General features: G+C 36.6%; 1 protein-coding gene across 2 annotated transcripts in view; it reads right to left on the minus strand.

Moving 5' to 3' along the window:
• CARNMT1 (carnosine N-methyltransferase 1) overlaps positions 1 to 24,192 on the minus strand; it is a 43,999-nt gene that overhangs the window by 14,935 nt on the left and 4,872 nt on the right. The window contains exons 2-6 of one of the 2 annotated variants that reach the window (XM_086685021.1): positions 21,450 to 21,529; positions 20,754 to 20,949; positions 19,760 to 19,923; positions 1,923 to 2,063; positions 780 to 958 (exon numbers count right to left, since the gene is read on the minus strand). In XM_086685021.1, the coding sequence (XP_086541147.1) occupies positions 780 to 958; positions 1,923 to 2,063; positions 19,760 to 19,923; positions 20,754 to 20,949; positions 21,450 to 21,463 (694 nt within the window). In that variant the 5' untranslated portion in view covers positions 21,464 to 21,529. The remainder of the gene's footprint in view (positions 1 to 779; positions 959 to 1,922; positions 2,064 to 19,759; positions 19,924 to 20,753; positions 20,950 to 21,449; positions 21,530 to 24,192) is intronic. The other variant, XM_025931655.2, reaches the window with a different exon arrangement.

Here is a 24,192-nt window from a genome sequence, read left to right on the forward strand (position 1 = left end):
ATGTCACTGCCCCTCACTGCCTATCAGAATAGAAACCTCTGTACAGGGACTGTGCTTTGCTCACTGCTGTCTTTCCAATGCCTACAACACACCTGGGACTTAGCAGGTGCTCAGAAAAGTACCTGTTGAATTAATGACCTTACCGACCTCTCAGCATTCTACTTTTCCTCTTGCTTTTACTGCCAATCCACTTCCCCTTGCCCCTCTCTCCATTACCGTCTCCTTTTCTCTAATGCTGGCTCAAACTTTGACAGTTTGCCCAGGTGAAGTCCAAACTTCATAACCTGATTATAAAGGTCTTCCACAATCTGGAACCAACCTACTTTTCTAGGCACATCCGCCATTAAGCTCCCAAACCAACCTCTCTTTTCCTTCCAGTCAGGCTGTATCACCATCTCCGATGACCTTATTCATTCATCTCTTTGTACTACCTCTCTCTCCCTATTCTTGAAGTCACAGCCTTCTCTCTACAAAGAACTTCTTTCCCACACTCATCTACTTTTAGCTTTACTGTACTCATTACTCACTGAAATTTGTTTACATGTCATCTGATATTAATAGACCCAACAGAGTCTACATTTCTGAATTGTGGAATCTTACCCTTCTTTATATTTCCCATCATTACCTTACATATGTCTTGGAATATCCTAAATTGTCACTGAAGTATACCTCACATTCTACTATCAGAGTGAATGACCAAAACTTTGCCTTAGTATGAAATTGGCTCATTAAATTTAGAACAAAGGACAAGACCGTTTAAATGCTTGTTTTGGACTTACTGCATTCTGAGTAAATCTCCTGAAAATCTCCTGCTGTCATCGAAAAGTTAGAACCGGGAGGAAGACTGTGGGGATCAACATCAGGGAAAAAGATGGGTCGAATCTGATCCGCTGACCTCCGGTTATTGCTAAACTGATGAATCCAAGGATAAAGCTTATATTTATTAACTTCAGAACATCTGCAAAATAGGAGCATAAAATTCAGTGTTAACTAAAGACTTCACCAAAAAAATCTACTTTAAACACTAAAATATAATCTGATTGAAGGTTTACTTATAAAACTCATTAATACTTAAAAGTGCTACCACTATACCCCTCCCCAATTATCTGAAAATGCACATACACATGTAGATGAGCAACCAATCATGAATTAAAAGACAGGAAAAAAATTAAAGTAAATTCAGAAATATAAATGTGTCGTTCACTCACATTTTAAAAAATGTGTTTCCAAACTTCAGACTCAAGTAAAAACACAGTCCACTATTTTCTCAAAAAAGTGGTATGGGTTTCGTTTGCTACTCAACTATTCTAATTGTCTCCTTTTAACCTTCTCACCCCTCCCTAACTCATACTGCCACCAAGAAAACACTGTATTTAATTTAAACAAGGCAGCTAGTTCTTTTTTCCCAATGCACCTCTTCTGGCTTTAAAAATAACAATCCTTTTCCACTATTTTCTAAAAGAGGCCACAGAAATTCTGAGACATGTTTCCAACTCAGTCATATGAGCATACTTGGCCACTTTATAAGAATCTGATGGAGGGAAGAAGTTACGACTGCTACACCGAACTCTGATTCCATTAAAGAAACCAATGGGTGGAGAAGTTTAGGGAACAGAGAGAAAACACTCCTTCCCGGATCATACATACAGTCTTGCAATTCTGCACAGGAAGCATTTCTGTTTTGTGGGATATCTCATCATTTTCTAAAGAGTCACTTATCCATCCTGTTACAATATTCTGCTAACTAGGAACTGATTAAAAGTGGTATTTTGTATAAGCAACTTGATGTTAATATAAGAAACAATTATGACACATATAATCAAACACTATGTATTTATCTTCAAATTCAGAATTGCTCAAAAATAGGTAAGTCAATCTGATTCTGAGAAAATACTATTTCTAGCAAAAAGTAAATTAAATACCTGTTGAGTACAAAGTTGGAAGAAAAGAGCATAAAAAAACTCCATTCATTTCCTTGACAAGCATAACCTAGCATAGCTATCTCCCAGGCCAGTCTTCCTAGTCCAGCACCAGGTACCAGAATATTTACTTTAGAAGGATCCCTGAAATGAAATAAGGCAATTATGTCCAACCCCTCAAAGGAAAAAAAAAAAAAAGACAAAATCCACATTAACTAAAAACTTAGATATTCAGTAAGTTCACTCAAGACTCTGACTTCTTAAAATTGAGAAGTACTTCTAAACATAAATGAAAAATAAGAGTATGAGGAATTATCACATGTGCAGATATCGGATGAAGGTTTCATGCTCTAAATATTTTTCAGGAAAAAAAGGAGTCACCTTATATCTAAACTTACAAAGACACTCATATTCCCCAGTAGCTGTCACTTGAACAACAACTACCTCAAGAAGACAAATTATCCCCAGGGAAGGGATCCCGATACACACAAAGACTGAACAAAATTATTTTATCATGGAACAGTAAAACAAAACATTATTTCTAAAGTCTGTAGCAAATACAATGGTTTGTGTGACTAAGATAAAATGTATGTAGATTTTAACGTGTTAGGTGTATCTGTAAGAGTCTACGGATTTTGCCGGCACAAGAACCTGGAGGGAGGGTGTCCTCATGGGCGAAGTGAGGAAGCGCCTCCTAACTGAGCACAGATAGTGGCAAGCAGGTCACACCAAACCACTGGCTCTCCACCGATTAGCACCACACTACAGTCACAACTTCTCTTCACCGTAAGACCCACCATCCACTTTCAAATGGCTAACAGCCTTAGCAAAGCAAGGGACTTTCTCAGAAATTCCAGTCAAATAGAACTCTAGGGGAACTAAAATGGCATTCTTATAGAAATCAGCTGCCATCACGTCAATTAAGAAGGAATTTCATTATTATCTGCATTCTCCAAATTTAGCTCATAAATCAAATCCAGGGGCGCCAGGGTGGCTCAGGGGGTTAAGCATCTCAGAGCCTGGAGCCTGCTTAGGATTCTGTGTCTCCCTGTTCTCTCTGCCCCTACGCCACTCATGCTCAGTCTCTCTCAAAAATAAATGAACATTAAAAAATTTCATAAAAAAAAAAAAAACAAATCCAATTTCCAAATCTAGTCCCATGTAGAACTCTTTTTTAAATCTTTATACCACATGGTCTTTAAGTTTGGTGTGTGCCACCAAATAGCAACAGGTCTTTTCACTAGTGGCCCATATGGTAACCTCAGCATTTCCCATTCTGAAATGAAGAAGAAACAAACAGAACCATGGGGCTTTTGACAATTCAGTCTATAAATATAGTAATGTGGGAATTTGTCCACGGTCATCCAGTCTGAAACATATTACATATGTATTTGCATAAAAACCTTAACAAAGTCTCTTTAGTTTCACTGTTTAATTTTATATATACAATAAGGCACGACCAAGATTTGTTAAAAATCATTTCTGACAAGTAGGCTTATTCTGATATAGACATTCTTTAATATTTGATATGAGCAAACTGATGCCAAGTGGTCATAGAACAGTTTTCACTAAAATAAAATGCTTTCTTATTTCAGATTACACACAATGTCTCTATGTGTGAACACTTTAATATTTTTTCTTTTCTTGTTTTGTTTTTAGAGAGATAGAGAATGCAAGTGGGAGAGAAGGGCAGAGGGAGGGAGAGAGAGAGAGAAAGACAGAGAGAGGGAGGGAGAGAGAGAGAGAAAGACAGAGAGAGAGAGAGAGAGAGAGAGAGAGAGAGAGAGAGAGACTGACCCAAGCAGGCTCCATGCTCAGCACGGAGCCTGATGTGCAGCTCAATCCCATGGTCCTGGGATTGTGACCTGAACTGAAATCAAGAATCAGACGCTCAACTAATTGACCCTCCCAGGCACCCCAACACTTTAATTTTTAATTGACTTTATAGATTAAACTTTAAATTTTTTTAAAATTTTTAAGTAATCTGTACATCCAACGTGGGGCTCGAACTTACAACCCCAAGATCAAGAGTCAGACGTTCTTCTGACTGAGCCAGCCGGGTGCCTCTGACTACATTTCTTTTTTTCTTTTTTTAATGTTTATTTATTTTTGAGACAGAGAGAAAGCATGAATGGTGGAGGGTCAGAGAGAGAGGGAGACAGAGAATCCAAAGCAGGCTCCGGGCTCCAAGTTGTCAGCACAGAGCCCGACACGGGGCTCGAACTCACAGACCGTGAGATCATGACCTGAGCCGAAGTCCGATGCTCAACTGACTGACCCAGGAGCCCCTGATTACATTTCTAATGAAGAGAATGGGTAACGTCCTCTCGCTTGGTGTAGACCTACCTGCACCAGTATCTAACAAGCATATACATATTTTTAGTATCAGAATTTGTAAAACTACAAGCCATAGAACTCTGTGCTACCCTTTGTTTAAAGGACATGCCACTGTGACACCTCACCCAGGCCTGCCTCTCTCATTTCCACTCCCTATCAGATCCACCAAAACCCTTAGTCTCCCAGAATTACCTCTTTATTTTTCTCAGTTCCTATTTGCCCAATCAAAACATGCATTTTTCCCAAGTGACCGTTCTCACCTTAGATTAAAAAAAAAAAAAAAAAAGCAAAGTAATGCAACAAAAAGTAAATGATATGGAAGTAAATTCATAGAGTATTTAAACTGTTATAAAAATAATCACTAATAATTTCTGAATGGCTGATGAGCTGAGTAAAATATTACCATGAAGAAATTAGAAATCCTGCTAACCCTAAGGGGCAGTTGTGTTAACAATGGTGCCGGACAATTATTTTGTTAAGTTATGGAAAGCTAAACTTTATGACCAAATTCTCCTTACATAAAAAGGCCTATAGAACTCTCTACCCCCACCTTGTGGCAGAAAGTACCATATAAAACTACTAAAAAGCTATCAAGCTGTGCAATGCAGACTATATCAAGGCCCCACACTAAGAGCAGAGATCATGATAGATCTATCTATTATATAATATATATTTCCGTGGGTATATAAAAGACACATTAAAATAAATGCCACAGAATTGAAAAAACAGTCAAAAATCAAGCAATGAATGAATGACATGGTGAGAATTTTTCCCTAAATTTTTGTCCTTAGCTAGATTTGTTTTTCATTGGGTTATTATATGAGGGATACTAACAGCATGATGGAAAGTGTCTCTAATTTAATGTGTATGAAACTAAAACATGCTAAAAGGCAGTTTCCGCTAGGACTCCAGGTCAACTCTACAGCATTTCAATGAAGATATTTCTGCGGAAAATAAGAGAACTAGAAGTCTACATACAGACTTTGGGGTGAGGTGACTTTAACCTTGGCTAAAACTTAGAAAACAGGCATAGAGGCATATTACATGGGGCTCAATAATCAAATGATGCTGCTGGAGATTCTTTGCAAAGAAATGTAAGCTAACAGGTCTACCTACTTACTAAGGTCCGACTATGGAGAAGCAGTATGTTTGCTACCAATGTGGCACCCCTGAGAAGAGCAGGAAAAGTTTCAGCAGTTTACCCCAGACAAGCAAGAATGAAGAGCGTACTCCTGTAAGGACAGGGCAGGGGCCCCTGCGTGTCTACAGAGGCCGTGCATCGTGCCTGTCCCGCGCTCCGTGCTCCAACCATCAGCAGCAGTAATTGCTCTTCTTGAGAGAGGTTTCCTTTATTGCACACAGAATGTTTTCTGTGCTGCGGCTGCAGGATTAGCAAGTTCCAAAACACAAAAGACTTTCTCTTGGGTCAACATGACCCCTGGAGGTCAGGAGCGCGCGCAACTTTCAAGCACTTGGAAGTGTTCCGTCCTGCTTGAACTGTAGCAGTTCTCTGTTCAATACAGTAAAAGCCACTAACCACTTGCGACTACTGAACACTTAAAACGTGGCTAGTCCAAGTTGAGAGGTGTTGCAAGTGTGAAACAGATGCCAGATTTCAAAGATCTAGTATAAAAAAGGAATGTAAAATACCTCATTAATAATCTCACATACTGATTATATGCTGAAATAATATTTCAGATACACTGGGCTATTAAAGTATATTATTAATTTCACCTGTGACTTTTTATGTGGCTATTACAGAAGTTAAAATAACATATACAGCTTGCATTTTATTTCTATTGACCAGGGCTGATCCACACACAGAAATAGCAAAAACACAATTTTGAGCAAAAGCCAATTGTGAAATGACACCACAAACCATTCTTTGAACTTTTACAATGTAAAGAACAATAAAATATATTGTGTATAAAGGTATATGAACATGTAGTTAATGTCGGAAGGCTAGAGTAACAAATTCATATTAGCTATTATCTCTGGAAAGAGATAAGAATATATACTCAGCATGGTTTGCAGGGCACGGTTTCAACTGTGTCTATAATGTTTCTTTTACAAAATATATGCCAAAAAACCCACGCAAATTAAAAAAAAAAAAAAGCCCTGAAGTAAATATGGCAAAATTTAAAGGTCTAACAGAGGTAGGCATTCAAATATTTTTTATTCGAAGTAGAAAATGGGTTAGAAACCACATTAGTGTCTACTCCTTCAAAAATATGATCCCAGTTTACCTCTTCATCCACTCTCAACACAGAACTCCACGTATCAAACAACTCCTCACCAATTCCAGAAAACACCTCCTCCTCACCTTAATCTTCAGAGCTTCGACACACCCACAGAAACTCAGTTTAAATGATCACCTACCTCATTCATCTATGAAGTCGTTCCCAAATATCCCAGGCAAAGCTTGAACTCACTACCCAGTGCTCTCAGCACTTCATACCTCTGTTACAGTTTATATTCCAAGTTCTTCTATGCCCCACAGACCAGTCACCTGTTTCTGTAAATAAGACTTCATTGCAACACAGTCATACACATAGACATATGGTCTGTGGCTGTGTCCCCCAACAACAGAGAAAAGCCTAAAATATTTACTAGCTGGCCCTTTAAGAAGTTTGCCATCCCAACACTACACGTCTGGAACCTCTCTCCTACTCCTACACAGAGCTTCCTTAACCTGTTTTATGACTGAATAAGTATTCTACTACATGACTGTAACATAATGTATCAAAATCTACTAAGGACATTTCCATCCTTTCCCATCTTTTGTTAGCATAATGTTAAAATTAATACCCTTGGCATAAATGATCTTTCACATTCAGGAATAAATATATCTGTAGAAAGCTTCCCCAAAATTGAATTTCAAGAGTCAAAAGATAAACATTAAAATTTTGTTAAATATTACCAAGTTGCCCTCCATAAGATTGTACTGATTTATTCTTCCATCAGCAAGCTATAGGTTTCTTCAGGTCTTCAGTAAGTTGTGTAATTTTTAAACTTTGCATTGTAATAGGTGAAAAATGGCATCTTAGTGTGTTTTTCACATTTGCATATTCTTAGGAGATGGAGTTCCTTGTATTTCGTGTTCTGTGTACTGTCTATTTACACTATTTTTCTACTGGGTTATTAGTATACATTGTTTTCCCACTGAGATATTACTCTAAATTTGTAAGCACTTGAAATCCTGAAGTTTAAGAGCTTGAGATCTTGTTTGAAAGACATCTGAAATATTTGTCTTTGACCTAAGAGGGCTTTCAGGATGAGGGGTATATCTAAATTTTCAGGCTCTATTCTTGCATTATTTGGCAGTCTACATTTCCTCTATTTTCTCGTTTTAAATGGTTTCTTTTAGCTAAAAGAATCCTTTCATAAATTATATAGTCCTTATTTTAATCTAAGTAGAAAAAAATGCTTCTTTAAAGCTCATCCTAATGCCCAACTATATGAAACAAAAATATATTCAACTAGGCAATTGTGTACCTATTATCTCTTCGGAGTGAACTGCAAAGACATGATAGATTTCTCCCACACACAAACAAAATACCACTTCAAATTCTTCTAAACTAGGATGGGCTAATGAAATTAGGACCTAAATATACAGTCTGACAGTTTTCAGAATTCATAAGAGAATACAGTTTCACATGGCTGTGCTTTTTCATCTCAGGACTCAAGACTCTTTTTCCTTAGCAGCTATAAACTTTATAGCATAAAATTCTTAAATTCAAATGATTAAATGATTAGATAGTCACCTGAAAAATTAAAACTCTCCATCCATTCAGTTCAGACCACCAACTGAAATGTTACTGTGCTTATGTTCGTATTTAAGAAAAAGCTTTAAAATTACATTGCTAATTTCAATGAGCAACTGCTCACTAAAGCAGAGTCCAAGTCTATTTAAACCCTAAACAGACTAGAAGCTAGTAATTACTGAAATGGTTGGCATCCGGCACAATTAAACAGCATTTCCTTAATGAACAGAGACCCCAATACACGTGTCAATCTGTGGCTTCAAAGCTGCTTGTGCTTGTAAATTCAGGCATTTAAAAACTCTAAGCAAACAAATAAAAATAAAAACTCTAAACAGAGACAAACTGGACCAACTCATGACAAGTGTGTTTTCATAGGAAAAAAATATTTTAATGATCACAGGCATAGTTAATTCTATGCATATCTAAATATATTCTCTTTTAGAGACGGCTCAGTTAGAAAAAGCCTCCACTAAAATTTCAGAAAGAACGAACCCGACACACCAGGGAACAAGGTGGTGAAAAGAGGAGGACTTGGTTTGGTGCTGTCGTTTCTATCTCTGGGGGTGCTGCGCTTTTCGCAGAACTTCCAACAGCGCTATGCTGGGACAGAGCATCGGAGATTCACCACTTCTGTGGTCCGTAGGAGCCACTATGAGGAGGGCCCAGGGAAGAATTTGCCATTTTCAGTGGAAAACAAGTGGTGGTTACTTGTTATGATGACTATGTACTTTGGACCTGGATTTGCTGCACCTTTTTTTTTTTTTATAGTAAGACACCAACTGCTTAAGAAATAAGGACGTCTGGGGCGCCTGGGTGGCTTAGTGGGTTAAGAATCCGGCTTCGGCTCAGGTCATGATCTTGCGGTCCGTGAGTTCGAGCCCCGCGTCGGGCTCTGTGCTGACAGCTCAGAGCCCAGAGCCTGTTTCAGATTCTGCGTCTCCCTCTCTCTCTGACCCTCCTCCATTCAAGCTCTGTCTCTCTCTGTCTCAAAAATAAATAAATGTTAAAAAAAAATGAAAAAAAAAAAGAAATAAGGATGTTTTAATTAATCCATTAAACAGATGTGAAAAGGAGCATTTTAAGAAGTGCAGTCTCTCTGAAAAATGGATCAAACTCTTGAATTCAACATACTCAATATGTTTGTAAATAAACTTATGGCATGAATCCTTAATGCCTCTTCTCTGAAACCTGGAATGTAATAATTGTGCTTACTTTTTATTTAGGAAATGTTCCAGAATTTGTTTGGTCAAAATATGTGTGTAATTTAGCCTCTCTTGGTTTTAAATTTTGAGATTTAATTTTTGATTACTAGGTCAGGACCTTGTTGGTAATTTATGTTCTATAAAATGCAAATTTGACTTTGTTGTCCCACAATAATTTTTTTTAATTGAAAAAGAGGAAGAAGTGTACTTTTAGTCTTTACTTTGAGGCAGTAAAATTGTTTTTCTTCATGAGTGATAATTACTTAATCATGAGTAAAACCAATAGTGAGTGGATAGAGTGAAGTACAAGAGCTTTTTTCCCTCCAGACTTGTTATCTAAAACTAAATTTTTTGCCTTGATAAATTTGCTATTGACCAATACTAGTTTTGTTTAGACTGAATAAAAGTAGAATATCTGAAATGAAATGTAAAAAAAAAAAGAAAGAAAGAACCCAAGCAAACATAAATTCGAGTCAAATCCAGCCTGAAATATGAAGACATCAAATTCCCATGTGCTTGCTGTGGCGTAAATAGGGGCCTGGAAATTTATCCGAGACTCAACGCTGACCAGGACTGAACTAAGAATCAACCTGGATTCTGAAGGGCTGTATTAATGTCCCTTCCAAGCACGAGGGGTTTACTTTTTTATGGCGAAGTTATGACTTTAATACAGATATTGACTTCACTGTTTTATTAGCTTCATGTTTTTAAGGTTCTATGACAGCTCATCTTACCAACTATAAGGAAACCAACCTACATTAAACAAGAAAAACAAATGACATAGGAAAAGATAATGAAAGGTTCTCACCAGGTCCAAGAATGGCACAAAAAAAAGAAGGCTGACAGATACTTTGGCACACTCCATTCAAAGTTTAAATACACCAGTCTACTTTTATAATATTATTTACTTTCAGGGAAGGGAAATGGGTGGCTGGGTAACAGTTATGGGAAAGAGACTTTAAATCCTGTTAAGTTTTTAAATTTTTGAATACTGTGATATGTTTTACCAAATCAAAATCATTTAATTATTATTTTATTTTAAAATAAATGATTACAATCATTAAGAGTTAATCCATCCTTTTCTCACCAGTCCACATTCTATCTTTCAGTAGAAATAGTAATAATAATAGTAGATAGATAACAGCAAAATAATGTTCTGTATTAGTTCACCAGGAAATTTAACAATGGCAAGCCCTATCGTAAAGCTTTTTTTTTTTACCGTTTTATTTATTTTTGACAGAGAGAGAGAGAGAGACAGAGCATGAGCGAGGGAGGGGTAGAGAGAGAAGGAGATACAGAATCTGAAGCCAGCTCCAGGCTCTAAGCTGTCGGCACAGAGCACGACGTGGGGCTCGAACCCGCAAACCATGAGATCATGACCTGAGCCGAAGCTGGAGGCTTAACCAACTGAGCCACCCAGGCGCCTGATAGCTGACATTGTTATACTGACTGGACAGCATGGTAATGTACATGATTCATTGATTGTGACTAAATGAGTACGAACAAAGTCATGTCGAAAGTGCTAGAAATGATGCTGACATAAGCATTTGGCATTTAGCTTTCCAAAAATACCCAAAATTTGGTACATTCCAATTATAAAGAGTCTCACTTCATAACCTACTTTTCAAAAACAGAAATAATTTGAATTTTGAGAAATACCTGGATTTTATGTTTATAGAAGCTATTCAGCTATTATGTATTATTTTTAGAGCAGAGCACTGAATATATACACTGACAGCACCAACTAGAAACTATGAGTATAACATCCTACAATATGATCTACAATATATCAATGTTTATAAAAGTCCATAAAATTGAAAACACTTGTTTATGAAAAATAAGGAAATGAGAGATTATATCATAATTCTTTTTTAAGTCTACTTATTTTGAGAGAGAGAGAGAGAGAGAGAGAATACATGTGGGAGAGGCAGAGAGACAGAGGGAGAGAGAGAGAATCCCAAGCAGGATCTGTACTATCAGCATGAAGCCTGATGCAGGGCTCAAACTCACGAACTGCAAGATCATGACCTGAGCTGAAATCAAGAGTTGGATGCTTAACTGACTGTTATCCTAATGTAGGATAAGAAAATCTGTAGCATGTATTAAAGTAAACAAAGATAGCCTTTAACAACTGTGTGATTTTTAGCTATTTATTCCAACTTGAGCCCTCAGTTTTCAAAACAAACGTTATTGAGGAAGAAGACTTCATATCTTAAAGAAAAATTAAAAGCATATTTCAACATTGCCACCTCAATATTCCCTAGTCAAAGACGTAAAGATGTCTCCCAATAAAGAAAAGCCATGGACCAGATGGTTTTAGAGGTGAATTCCATTAAATATTTAATGACAAATGAACACCGTTTCCTCTCAAACTCCCAAAAAAGTAAAGAACACTTCCTAACTCATTCTACGACACCAACATTATCCTGATACCAAAATCAGGTAACAACATCACAGGAAAAGAAAATTCACAAGAGTTTTCACAAAAGAAAAAGAGAACAGATCAAGAATACCCTTTTTATAACTGTAAAAATCCTCAACAAAATATTAGCAAATTGAACCCAACAACTATTAAAAGGATTGTTCACCATGAACAAATGCAAATTTATGTCAGGAATGCAAGAGTGGTTCAATATAAGACAATCAGTCAATGTAACATAACATTAATAGAACAAAGGAAAGAGGGAGGATTTTTTCACTTAGCACAGAAGAGGTATTTGATAAAATGCAACACTTTTTCTTGATAAAAACGCTCAGGACGCTAGGAATAGAGAGAAAATTCCTCATAATGATAAGGGGTATTTATGAAAAACCTACAGCTAAAAACATCAAATTCAATAGTGAAAGAAAGACCCGGAACATGATAAGGATGCTCCCTTTTATCACTGCTATTCAATGCTGTACCAGAAGTTCTGGCTGGAGCTATTCAAATGGGAAAGGAAGAGGTAAAAATCCATCTCTACTTGCAGATGTCACGAACCTGTATATTAGAAAATTGCAAAGAATCCACAAGAAAGCTCCTAGAGCTAATAAGTTAAGCAAAGTTGCAGGGTCACAGAATCAACACATAAAAATCAGCTGTGTTTCTATACATCAGCAATGAACAATCCAAAAGAAAAAATTAAGAAAGTTAATTCCATTTATAATAATAGCATCCAAAAGAACTAAATACTTAAGGAAGGAATCCAACCAAGGGGGGAAAAAAAAAGACTTGTACACTGAAAACTACAAAACACTGCTGAAAGAAATTAAAGATCTAAATAAATAGAAAGACATCCCGTGTTCATGGATAGGAAGATTTAACACCATTAAGATGTCAATACTATCCAAACCAATCTACATGTTTAACAGTCCCTAAGAAAATTCCAACACCTTTTTTTCACAAGAATGGAAAAGCTGATTCTGAAATTCATATGGAATTGCAAGGGGTCCCAAAAAGCCAAAACTACCTTGAAAAATAATAAACTGAAGGACTTAAGCTTCCTGACTTCAAAATTTACAAAGCTACAGAGATTAAAATACTATGGCATTGACATAAGGTCCAACGTATAGACCAACAGAATAGAAGAGAATAGAAAGCCCAGAAATAAACCCTCACACACACGGTCAATTGATTTTCAACAACAGAACCAAGACAATTGGATGCAGAAAGGATAGTCTTTTAAGAAATGGTGCTGGGAAAACTGGATATCCATATGTAAAAAAAAATGAAGTTAGACCCTTACCTTATTATACAAAATGAATTCAAAACGGATCAAAGATCTAAACTTAAGAATTAAAACTATAAAACTCTTAGAAGAAAGTACTGAGGAGGGGCGCCTGGGTGGCTCAATCAGCTGAGCATCCGACTCCTGGTTTCGACTCCGTTCTTGAGTCGGAGCACTGCGTCAGGCTCTGTGCTGACAGGACACAGGACAGAGCCTACTTGGGATTCTATCTCCCATTCTCTCTGCCCCGCCCCTGCTCGTTCTCTCTCTCTCTCTCTCTCTCTCTCTCTCTCTCTCTCTCAAAATAAATAAATAAACTTAAAAACAAAACAAAAAGAAAGTATTCAGGACACTGGATTTGGCAGTGATTTCATAAACATGACATGAAAAGCACTAGTGCCAAAAGGAAAAAACAGATAAACTGGACTTCACCAAAATTATAAAATTTTGTATGTCAAAGGACATCATAAAGTGCAGAGACAACCTATAGAGCTGGAGAAAATATTTGCAAGTCATAGATCCAACAAGGAAACAATACATGCAGGAAAAAAAAAGGGGGGGGTTAACACATATCACAAAGATCACACAATTTCATCTACGACAAATCATCTTCAACCCAAACATAATAAAGACTATAAAAGCATGAAGAGTCAGTGCTATAAAAAATTAGAAACCCCAAGTATACTGTATCCTCATTGATCAAACTTGGAATACAAAATGTATTAACAAGTCTGCGGACACTAAAAATGTGAGTGAGTAGCATACATGTCAAGCATTTCTAGTAGTTGAAGTATTTGGAATCTGCCTAGCTTTGAAGCCTATGGATAAACTTCTTTCTACAAAAACATGTCATTAGAAAACTTCTTCCTAAATTATATCTGCAGGGCACAATCAGTGAATTATTACCTATATTACTTCTGAATCTTATAGATCGGCTATTTGAACATGTAGAAATAAGCACTGGTCTTTTTTTTTTTTTTTTTTTTCCAGGAGCGATAACATGGCTGGAATAATAATTTCAACTGTGCTTCCAACGTTACTCACTTACTGAGCTATATCTGGGTTTCAGACCCAGAACACTATAAATCTGATTGAAGAAATATTTACAGAACTGAAAATCAGTGAAGTGTCATAACTGTCATCAACAATGGAATAAAAGAATGAAAGCTTTAAGTGACACAGGAATCACAAGTACATAATCAATCTATTATCCCCTCAACTGGATGTTAAGAACACAGCGGGTCAAAAATTTACTGACCACAAGGAGAAATACAGTGGGTGATTTTCATGGTACTGAGCTACAATCTGCATGGCACAGACGTGTAGATATTCAAACAAGGTGGATGAGCTGTCATTACATGTAAAAGGCTGACTAAATAAGAGAGCCTCAATCTTATCTTTGGCAGAGGACAGTTCCAATATACAAATGGCTTCCTGTGGACCTAGTGGGTCATTTACTGCTGAAGAAATAACTATATTTTCATGCTCCGAGTGCTTAATATTGCAAACAACTTCCTATCAATTAATTCAGGAAAGATCGTAAAATCAATGTACACGAATCAATGTACAAGAATGAAGTAAAAGGTGAGATGCAGATGAAAACTTAGAAACTATTTCAATCTAGAAATTGACAATGGTTACATTGCCACATTTCTAGATGCAAGGTTTAGACCATTTTTTCTTAATGATTGAAGCAGCTAATACATGCAATAATATCAAATATTAAAAACATTTAAGAGATTCAGTCAACCTCCCAAGTTCATAGCTTGCCAGAATAAGGAGAATGCCTCTTTTCTGGTTGTGAATATACTTCAGTTCCTACTGTTCTTTTACATACACCGTCTGGCATTCTATCAAAAAATTATGAGACGTGCAAAGCAGCAAGAAAATGTACCCCATCGCTATGAGAGGAAATGATTATCAGAACTGACCCACAAACAGCACATATGTTGGAATTATCAGACAGGGATTTAAAAATAAACATAATAGGAGCACCTGGGTGGCTCAGTTGGTTAAGCATTCAACTTGAGCTCAGGTCACGATCTTGCGGTTCAGGAGTTTGAGCCCCGCATTGGGCTCTGTGCTGATAGCTCAGAGCCTGGAGCCTGCTTTGGATTCTGTGTCTCCCTCTCTCTCTGCCCCTCTCCACTCGCACTCTGTGTGTGTGTGTGTGTGTGTGTGTGTGTGTGTCAAAAATAAACATTAAAAAAAAATAAAAAATTTTAAAACCTAAACATAAAAAATACATTAAAACATCAGGTGGAAAAGGTAGATCACATACACAAACAGGAAATGTCAGCACAGAGAGAACACACATAGAAAGGTATGTGTATATGGAAATACTAGAAATTTTTTAAAAATTCTGTATCAGAATTAAAGAAGTCTTTCAATGGGTTTATCAACAGATTGGCATAATAAATAATTCGTGAAATTCAAGTAAGGTCAATAGAAACTACCCAAACTAAAATATAGAAAGAATTAGTGGGAAAAGGGCCATCTGACACGTTACAGACCATGTCAAGCAGTTTCATAAACATACGATTCAGTCCCAGAAGGGAAAGAAATAAGAGCAAACAATTTTTGATTTTTGATTTGGCGATACATATCTACCCAAGCCTCCCAAAGCAAAACAAAGCCCACACTGGATAAATACAAAGAAAACCACATCTAGGCAACTCATCGTCAAACTTCTGACAAACAGAAGTCAGGGGTGGAGTAAGGAGAATGGGGAGTAACCGCTTCATGGGTATGGGATTTATTGTGGGTTGTGGAAATGTTTTCCAACTCTGTAAGAGACGACGGATACACAATACTGTTAATTTACTAACTACCATCAAAGTGTTCACTTTAAAACTGTCACATTTTTTATATGCATTTCACCTCAACTTTTTAAAAGGAGGGGAAAAACACCAATATGTATTTCTCAAAACAAGGTATAAAATGGCCCTTAAACATATGAGACTAGTCAATTTCTTTCATAGCAAGAGAAATGCAAATAAGAAGTAGGCCAAAATACGATTCTCCACCCATCAGATTGGCAAAAGTTTACAAGCTTGGTAATGATTGTGAACACACAGTGTGTGGCAAGGCTGTGAGTAAACCGGCACTTTTGTACATTGCTGACAAGAAGACGGAACAGTACAGCCCTTATAGGGATATGTGGCAATAACTGTGGCACAGAGCCTAAAGTGCCCCACCTACTGGTGTTCACGCCTTTTTATAATCTGCCCCCTTTAGTGTGTGCAGGGATTTATGACTTGCTTCTTCGAACCAACAGTCACCGTATGATAACATCACATCATAAAAACTCCACTGAAGGCTTCTAAAGACTCCTTGCCGGCCTGGCGAAGTAAGTGACCAGTTGAGGAAAGCTCACAAGACAAAAATGCTAAGGCAGACTCCCACGGCAGACAACAGGAAGCTAGGGCCCTCAGTCCTGCAACCCCAATGAAATGAATTCTGCCAACAACATGAGTGTGTGTGGAAGCAGATATTTCCACAGTCGAGCCACCAGATTAGAACACAGCCCACCAGACATCCTGACGCAACCTTTTAAAGATCCTACACCAAGGACTCAATTAAGCTATGTCCAGACTTCTGACTCCCAGAAACTGTGAAATGATAAATGTGTCTGTTTTAAGCAGTTAAATTCGTGGTAATTTCTTTTACAGCAACAGGCATTTAAACTTGTGGTAATTTCTTTTATAGCAACAGGTAACCAATACACTTATGTCCCACATGCATTTACCTTTCAGATTCAGTAATCCCATGTCTAAGAATTTACACTAAAGATACACTTCCAACAGTACAAAAATACACATGCATATGGTCATTAATTGTAACACTATGTAATCTCGACACCCAACGTGGGGCCCAAACTCACAACCCTGAGATCAAGAGTCAATGCTCTACCGACTGAGCCAGCCAGGAGCCCCAACAATTGGCTATTTCTAAGATAAACTGTTAAGTGAAAAAAGCAGAATGCAACATAAAATATACAGGCTGCTACATTTTGTGTTTGAAAAAAGGAGGCAATTTAGAAGAAAACCTGTATCTGCTTACATTCATAGGAAACAAAAAATAAAAACAAGGACAAACAAGAAATCAATGATACTGATTACCTACATGGGGTGTGGGACTGAGAATGAGGATTGAAGAGATGGGCTATCAAAGGAATAGGAAAGGGAATGACACTTTTTCTGATTATCACAAGTTGATAGCTGACAGCTCATGAATCAAAAAAACAAATATATACCAGCAAGGATGGAGAATGGGGGGAGGACAGAACAACCCTAAAAACTGAAAGCAAACAGAAATAAACCATGATGTACTGAATTTCAAATTAAACACACAACCACACTGAGGGTAGGGGGTTGAAAGGAAGTGACTCTGAGTAACCTGTAAAGAATATTTTTGTGAATAACCCTAGTTTAGGGGAAAAAATAATTGCTAGCAAATCCTAAACTCATGTGGGTAGTTTGTTTTTCATAGTGGTATGGAGGTAGCAATTCTGAAAGCCTTATGTGAGTACTGTAGGATTGAGTGAATGAGTAAATGTATTGATGTTGTCAGAAGCCAGGGTTCTTACTGTGGAAAAAGGCAGACAGATATAGGGAACAAGGAGGCCAAGAAGGAAACCTTTGGGGTTAGACAGGAACTGAAGGGATTAGTATGAACTAATGATTTCTAATATGTGTGTGTGTGTTCTAGCCACTAAAAGGCTCAAAAGCAGTGACATCTTAGTAACAACAAAAATGCCTAGGGCCCGATCTTGGTTTCTATACACCATTCCATATTAAAGGAACTGGGTCCTTGGAAAAACATCCAATTCCAAGGCTAAAGTCGGGAAGATACACAATGGGACTAAAATATTTTACTGTGCCAGAGAAATAAGGAAGCGCTAAAAAACAATTGGGCCATGCTGAAAGGACAAAGGGGCCAACTTGAAGGCACTCCTGCTGGCTAAAGCTGAGGCAATTTGAACAACAACAAACCAACAGTAATGGATCATTACTCACTAAATAAAATAGGAACCATTAGTCCTTTCAGGTAATAGTTTACAGATACAATAGAATGCTGATAATTGTAAAGTTAGAAAATCACCATTCCAGGGCACGTGGGTGGCTCAGTCGGTTGAGCATCCGACTTCAGCTTAGGTCATGATCTCACAGTTTGTGAGTTCGAGCCCCACGTCAGGCTCTGTGCTGACAGCTCAGAGCCTGGAGCCTGCTTCAGATTCTGTGTCTCCCTCTCTCTGCCCCTACCCCACTCATGCTCTGTCTCTCAAAAATGAATAAATGTTAAGAAAAAAAATCTTAAAAAAAAAAGAAAATCACCATTCCATAACCATCACAGGATAGATTAGTTCATGCAAAAATCCTCACTGGCTGACAATTCTAAGGCAGAGAAAGTTTGAGGAGGAGCAGGAAATTAACTGCATGGTCTCAAAGTGTCTCCCCAGAAACTGCTTATCAGTTGTAAGAGGAGAAACAGTAACTGAACAGTAGAGAAACTGAATGACATTTTGAATGGGTAATCAAAATTAAAATTATTATTGATGGACTAACAGACATTGCACTATTCCAAATGTGACATCCTAAAAAGAACACATCAATTATGTATCAATTATGTATTATTTTCAAAAGGACATATAATCCAGATTCAATCATGAAGAAACAGATAATCTCAAACTGAGGAACAGTGTATAAAATAACTTCCTTGTATTCTTCACAAATGTCAATGTCATGAAAGAAAAAGAAAGGCCAAGGAACTGTTCCAGATTAAAAACTAAAATATTATAATGAAATGTAATACAATATCCAGGGCTGGATCTAGACTAGAAAGAAATGTTATTAAGAATATTTTCAGGATAATTTATAAAAACTGAATACAGACTGTAGATTAGAAGACAGTATTAAATTTTCCTCCACCTGATAACTGCACTGTATTTACGTATATTCTTGTTCTTCAGAAATTAACTCTGACGTATTAAGAGGTAAAAAAAAAAAAAAAAAAAACAAAACATAATGTACACACATTGATCTCTCAAATGGTTTAAATAGTAGCTGTGCATATATGTGGTTTTAGACATACTTGTAAAGCAGGGGAAGGAGGGAGGGAAGTAGGAAGAAGAAATAATGAAGTAAGTGTAAAATGTTAAGAACTGGTGATTAGGGAGAATATGTAAGTGTAAAATGTATGCAACTTATCTGTTATTTTGAAGCTGTTGAGATTCTCAAAATAACACATACACTGGCATTTTTAAAGTACAGTAATTATACTTGCTGCTAGATCTAATTTAGTGCAATACAGGATACAAAGCATGTTCTAGCACAAATTAGCTTTTTAAATATTTTTATAGCTGTGCTTCAAAATTGGTTTCTTGGTAATCTTATGCCTTCTATCTGATCCATTCAGAAATGTTATTCAGAAAAGTGGCCTGCGTAGGGTTTTCATGGCACAAAAAAGTGACGAATCTCTGCTCTAAGCTATAAATCCCCTATTTACTTACAAGTTTGTCGTAATAAGGAAAATTAAATTAGTCTGAAGCTTTTTGCTTTGCCATAAGCAAATTATAAAAGGAAAACATCACTGATAATGAACATCTAACCTTACAAATTTCTAGAGTAAGTGCTACAGCAAAGAGTATTCAAAATATTAACCACAGCTTCACACAAAGCATCTAAAAACACACACAAGACCACACATCCATATATGAAAAAATACAGGCACATAGCAACTATAAAAATGAATCAAGACTGTGACATTTCTTACAGAAAAACTTAGTGCTTATCTTTAAAGAAATGGGTTAAAAATAAGATACTATTTACCATCTCTCTTTTGGAAAATTTTTTAAAATTTCTTTAATGATTGGCTGGTAGCAGGCTTCCCTTTCTGCTTTCCCGGTTTCACTCCAGTCTCTCACAAACTGTTTCAGTGTGGATTTTAATTTATCCATGTCAAATGTAGATGCTGGCATAATCTTTCCATTCCCCTGTTTAAAAAACAGAAATCAATTAGCTTCTGACAAAGTAATCAATTTTGGATATGGTCACACAGACATGCTACTCGGGGGCCATATAGATGGTTTAGTGGATAAATCACTAGCCTCTCACCTCAACCGGGATTCAAGTGCAGCTTGAGATCCTAAATGAAAAGAGCTTGGTGGTCTCACTTCTACCCTCAATAGATTAAGGTCCATTAATCATGAAACCACCATATAATTAAGCAGTCTTTACTCAGGAGAGGACCAGAACTGAGCTCCTATGGAGACGGAACATCTCTCTCTAAGAGAGGGAAGAAAGTCCCTCCGGGTCATTGATGGGGCAGCATGGAGAGGCTCACACTGGAGTGGCCCAACTGTATCTATCCTGTGGATACAAAAAGAGGACTTCAGTTTCTATTACTGCCAGTCCCTTGAGATTTAGAAGTGAAAATAATTTCTTAAAGTAAAAGATAAATATCAATAGATACAAGATACTGACAATGAGTTTAGCAAGGGAAATTAATTTTACACGGCTACTAAAGTTTACAAAAATTTAAGTCACTAACTCTACATGCTAGAACAGTCAGAATACTATGTGAAATGTATATCCATATGGCAACAATTATCTTACTATTTTTAGGGAAAAAAATCAGTGAACAAATCCAGTTTCTGGCATACTATCCTATTAAGCCTAATCAAATGCCTGAACATGTAAGTGAAAACACTCTCTGAGTAGAGCAAATGACTCATGCAAAATATAAAAATGAAATCCAGAAAGATAAAGACCTCAAAAACAGAGGCTAAACCCTAAAATAAAAATAGAACAAACTTTCACATACATCTTCTCCATATTCTTTATTTTCAAACATATGTATGCAATCATTCACAATGGTCAGTAGTATTTCTTGATTATGATCAATGCATTTCCGAATCTTGTCCAAGTGAAGAAGAAACTGAGGAAGTAGTTTCTGTTGGTTATCTGGAAGTGATCGAAATTGTCTTTCTGTTCGGTTCACTCGCTCATGCATACTGGTGCTAAAACATAAAAGGTGTTTTTTAAATTGGCGAAAGAATTCTCACCAGGGCCAATCTTATTTTAAGGTTGTCTTTCTGTACAATTATTCCTTATAATGTTGGATACTGTCCTGTTATTTACAATCTTTTGGTTTCTTAAAGGATACCAACTTAGAAATTTTATATTTTCACCTTATTACAAATTCTTTAGACAAACAAAAGACAAAGAGTTTGTAAGTAGCAAAGTAAACATCTGCACCATTTGGGGGGTAAAAGAAAACATGAAGAGGATTAACGTACAATGAGTTTATTTTTATGATTTTAATTTCCAAGCTTAAAATTTTCAGCAAACTAGTTGAATGCTTTAAATCTATCAGAGCAGAATACTGCTCTGAAATTACTTTAGAATACACAAAATGTGTTTTGAAATTAACTAACAGCCAACCAAGCTAAATTTTTAAAAATCACAAAAGATCTTATGCACTACAAAAGTAGTAAACAAAAAAAAAAATGAAATTTACATGATATTATTCATAATTTGCAATCCAGAAGTTTCCAGATAACTCTAAAGGTCACTTTGGGGATTATCTATTTATAAAATCTGAAAAAAAAAAAAACAAACCATCATTTAAAAAAGTCAAATATTACATTTGCAATGAGTGCCATTTTATATCAATCAGATGGGCAAAATCTAAAAGCCTGACTATAGGAATATATAAATATGTATACATATATATACTGATTGATGGTAGGTGCATAAATTGGTACAACCACTCTGGAAAATAATTTAGCATTTCCCAGTAAATCTTAATACACACACTCCCTATGACATAGCAATTATAGTCCTAGACACATACTCAAGAAACTCTCGCAAATGGGCACCAAGAAACTATCTTCTTAATAGCACTGTTGTAAACAACAAACAACCTAAAGGTCCATCACCAGTAAAATGAATGAAGAAAGTACCGTATAATCATACAATGGAAGGTAATTAAATTAATAAACTACAACTAGACACAATAATATGGATAAAACTCACGAATGTAAGTATTTGTCGAAAAAAGCAAGTTGCAGAAAAATGCGTAATGTACAATTCCACCTTTTATAAAAATAAACAATACATTACAGGGACTGAATACAAGTAGAAAAGCTACAAGGAAAGCAAGTAAGTGAAAATTCAATAAAGCGATGTTCTTTGTAGGGAAAGGGAAAGGATGTTTTTTGTTTTTTTTTTTAACCCAGGTGTTAGATTTCTGGGTATTCACTGTATCGTTCTTTACATTTTATACATCCAAACAAGTCAGTCAATGTTTATGTTTCTTCTAAACACTCTTTGGCATTTACTCCATACTAAATAAAAATGAAAAGCACTTTTTCATTTGATTGACTGAACCTTTCTATTCATCCAAATAATTCTCATTTTTATGCCACATCACTAATTTCTGAATAGTAATAAAGATGTTCTGAGGAAGCTCTTGACTAAAGCAATAACCTGACCGTGCTTTTAGAAGCTTAATGTGGTGGCTCTGGTAGTTAGGGGCGAGGGGGGAATGGCGAGGTAACGTGAATAGATGAAATTGGCAGTGGCTGCATGCATGTTTGCTTTTTTCCCCCTGGAGACAGTGTAATAGTGAGCTCTGGAGTCAAAACACATATATGAATTGTAATTCAGGTTATGCCACCTATTTGCTGTGCAACCCTTGGAGAGCTACTTCCTTCCTCTGTGCCCCAATTGTCTCATACACAAAACAAGGTAATACATAACAGTGATGATGATGATGATGATGATGACGACAGAAGTTGTCATTTATTGAGATTTAATAAAAGCCAGGCCCTACATCAAAAGTCACTAAACATGGATTATTATGGAAAATCTCCATAAAATTCCATGAGGTGGCTACCATAATACTCCTCTGCCAACCCAACGGATTTTACTGAAAATGTAACAAAATAATGTACACATATCACTTAGCCCAGGGCCTGAAACATAGCTCAAATATGGTAGGTATATCTAATTTACATAATGAAAATACAAAAAAAAAAAAAAATGTAGAGAAGTAAAAGTCCTCCAGGAAAAAAAGCTACTAATAATTCCTCTTCTAGAGGCAATCACTTCTAACTTTTTGACATATTTCTCCTTGTCGTTAAGACAAAGTCACTTAAGTGCTTTTCTAGTCAAAACGTGATACACAGAACAGCAGATCACTTGGAGGTAACTAGAAATGAAGAATCCGACGCCCCACCGAAGACCTACCGAAATGTAATCTGCCTTTTAACGAGATCTCCAAATGATTCACATGTACACCAAGTTTTCAGAGGCACTTGTAATCATCTTTATCAAAGGAATTTTCCCAGATCAGAAAAAAAGTTCTCTAATGACTACAGCACAAAAGACTATATAGTGACTGTTCATTATCCCATCTATGCAACCAAAATTTACTTATTTCCCAAACACTAGACATCTAGATACTTTCACTTATCTATATGATAAACTTTCTGTTCTAAACTGGTCTATATTTTAGAAAAAAAAAAAATACTACAAATTCCCAAAAGAAGAATTACCAAGTTAGAAAGAATAAGTAGGGGCCCCTGGGTGATTCGGCCGGTTAAGCATCTGACTCTTGGTTTCGGCTCAGGTCATGATCTCACAGTTTTGTGAGTTGCAGCCCCATATTGGGCTCTGCGATGACAGCTCGGAGTCTGCTTGGGATTCTCTCTCTCCTTCTCTCTCTCTGCCCCTTCCCTGCTCATGCTCTTATCTGTCTCAAAAATCAATAAACTCAAAAAAAGTAAAAAAAAAAAAAAAAAAAGAATAAGTATTTTTCAGGTTAACACAAACTGATTTTCAGAAGGAATGCATCAGTTTGCGTTCCTATAAAATAGATTATGACGCTAAAGAATAATTAAAAGTGACCATACTGTGTTAGGCAAACAGTGGAGTTGTGAAGGTTTACAGCTCACAGTCAAATGGTGAAAACAGTCTTACAGTACTTCATTTCTAGTATTCTTGGCCACTGGATGCCACTCAACGTTCCTCTCAGCACACCTCAAAATTCAACAGACACACTGAACGTAGCACACGATCATCCCCCCAAAAAACCTGGCACTTCTTCCCATATGGCTGATGAATGGCACACCATACATCCACTCAGGTCAGAAACAAATGAGTCATCCTAAAATGCCTCTTCTCACAGACCCCACAATCACAAGCCCCAGATCCTTTTGATTCTACTTCATAAACTGTCTGCAAATCACTACCTCTCC

Source organism: Puma concolor, chromosome D4 (assembly GCF_028749965.1).
Source record: "Puma concolor isolate L17-30 chromosome D4, mPumCon1.1.hap2, whole genome shotgun sequence".
NCBI classification, from domain to species: Eukaryota; Metazoa; Chordata; class Mammalia; order Carnivora; family Felidae; genus Puma; species Puma concolor.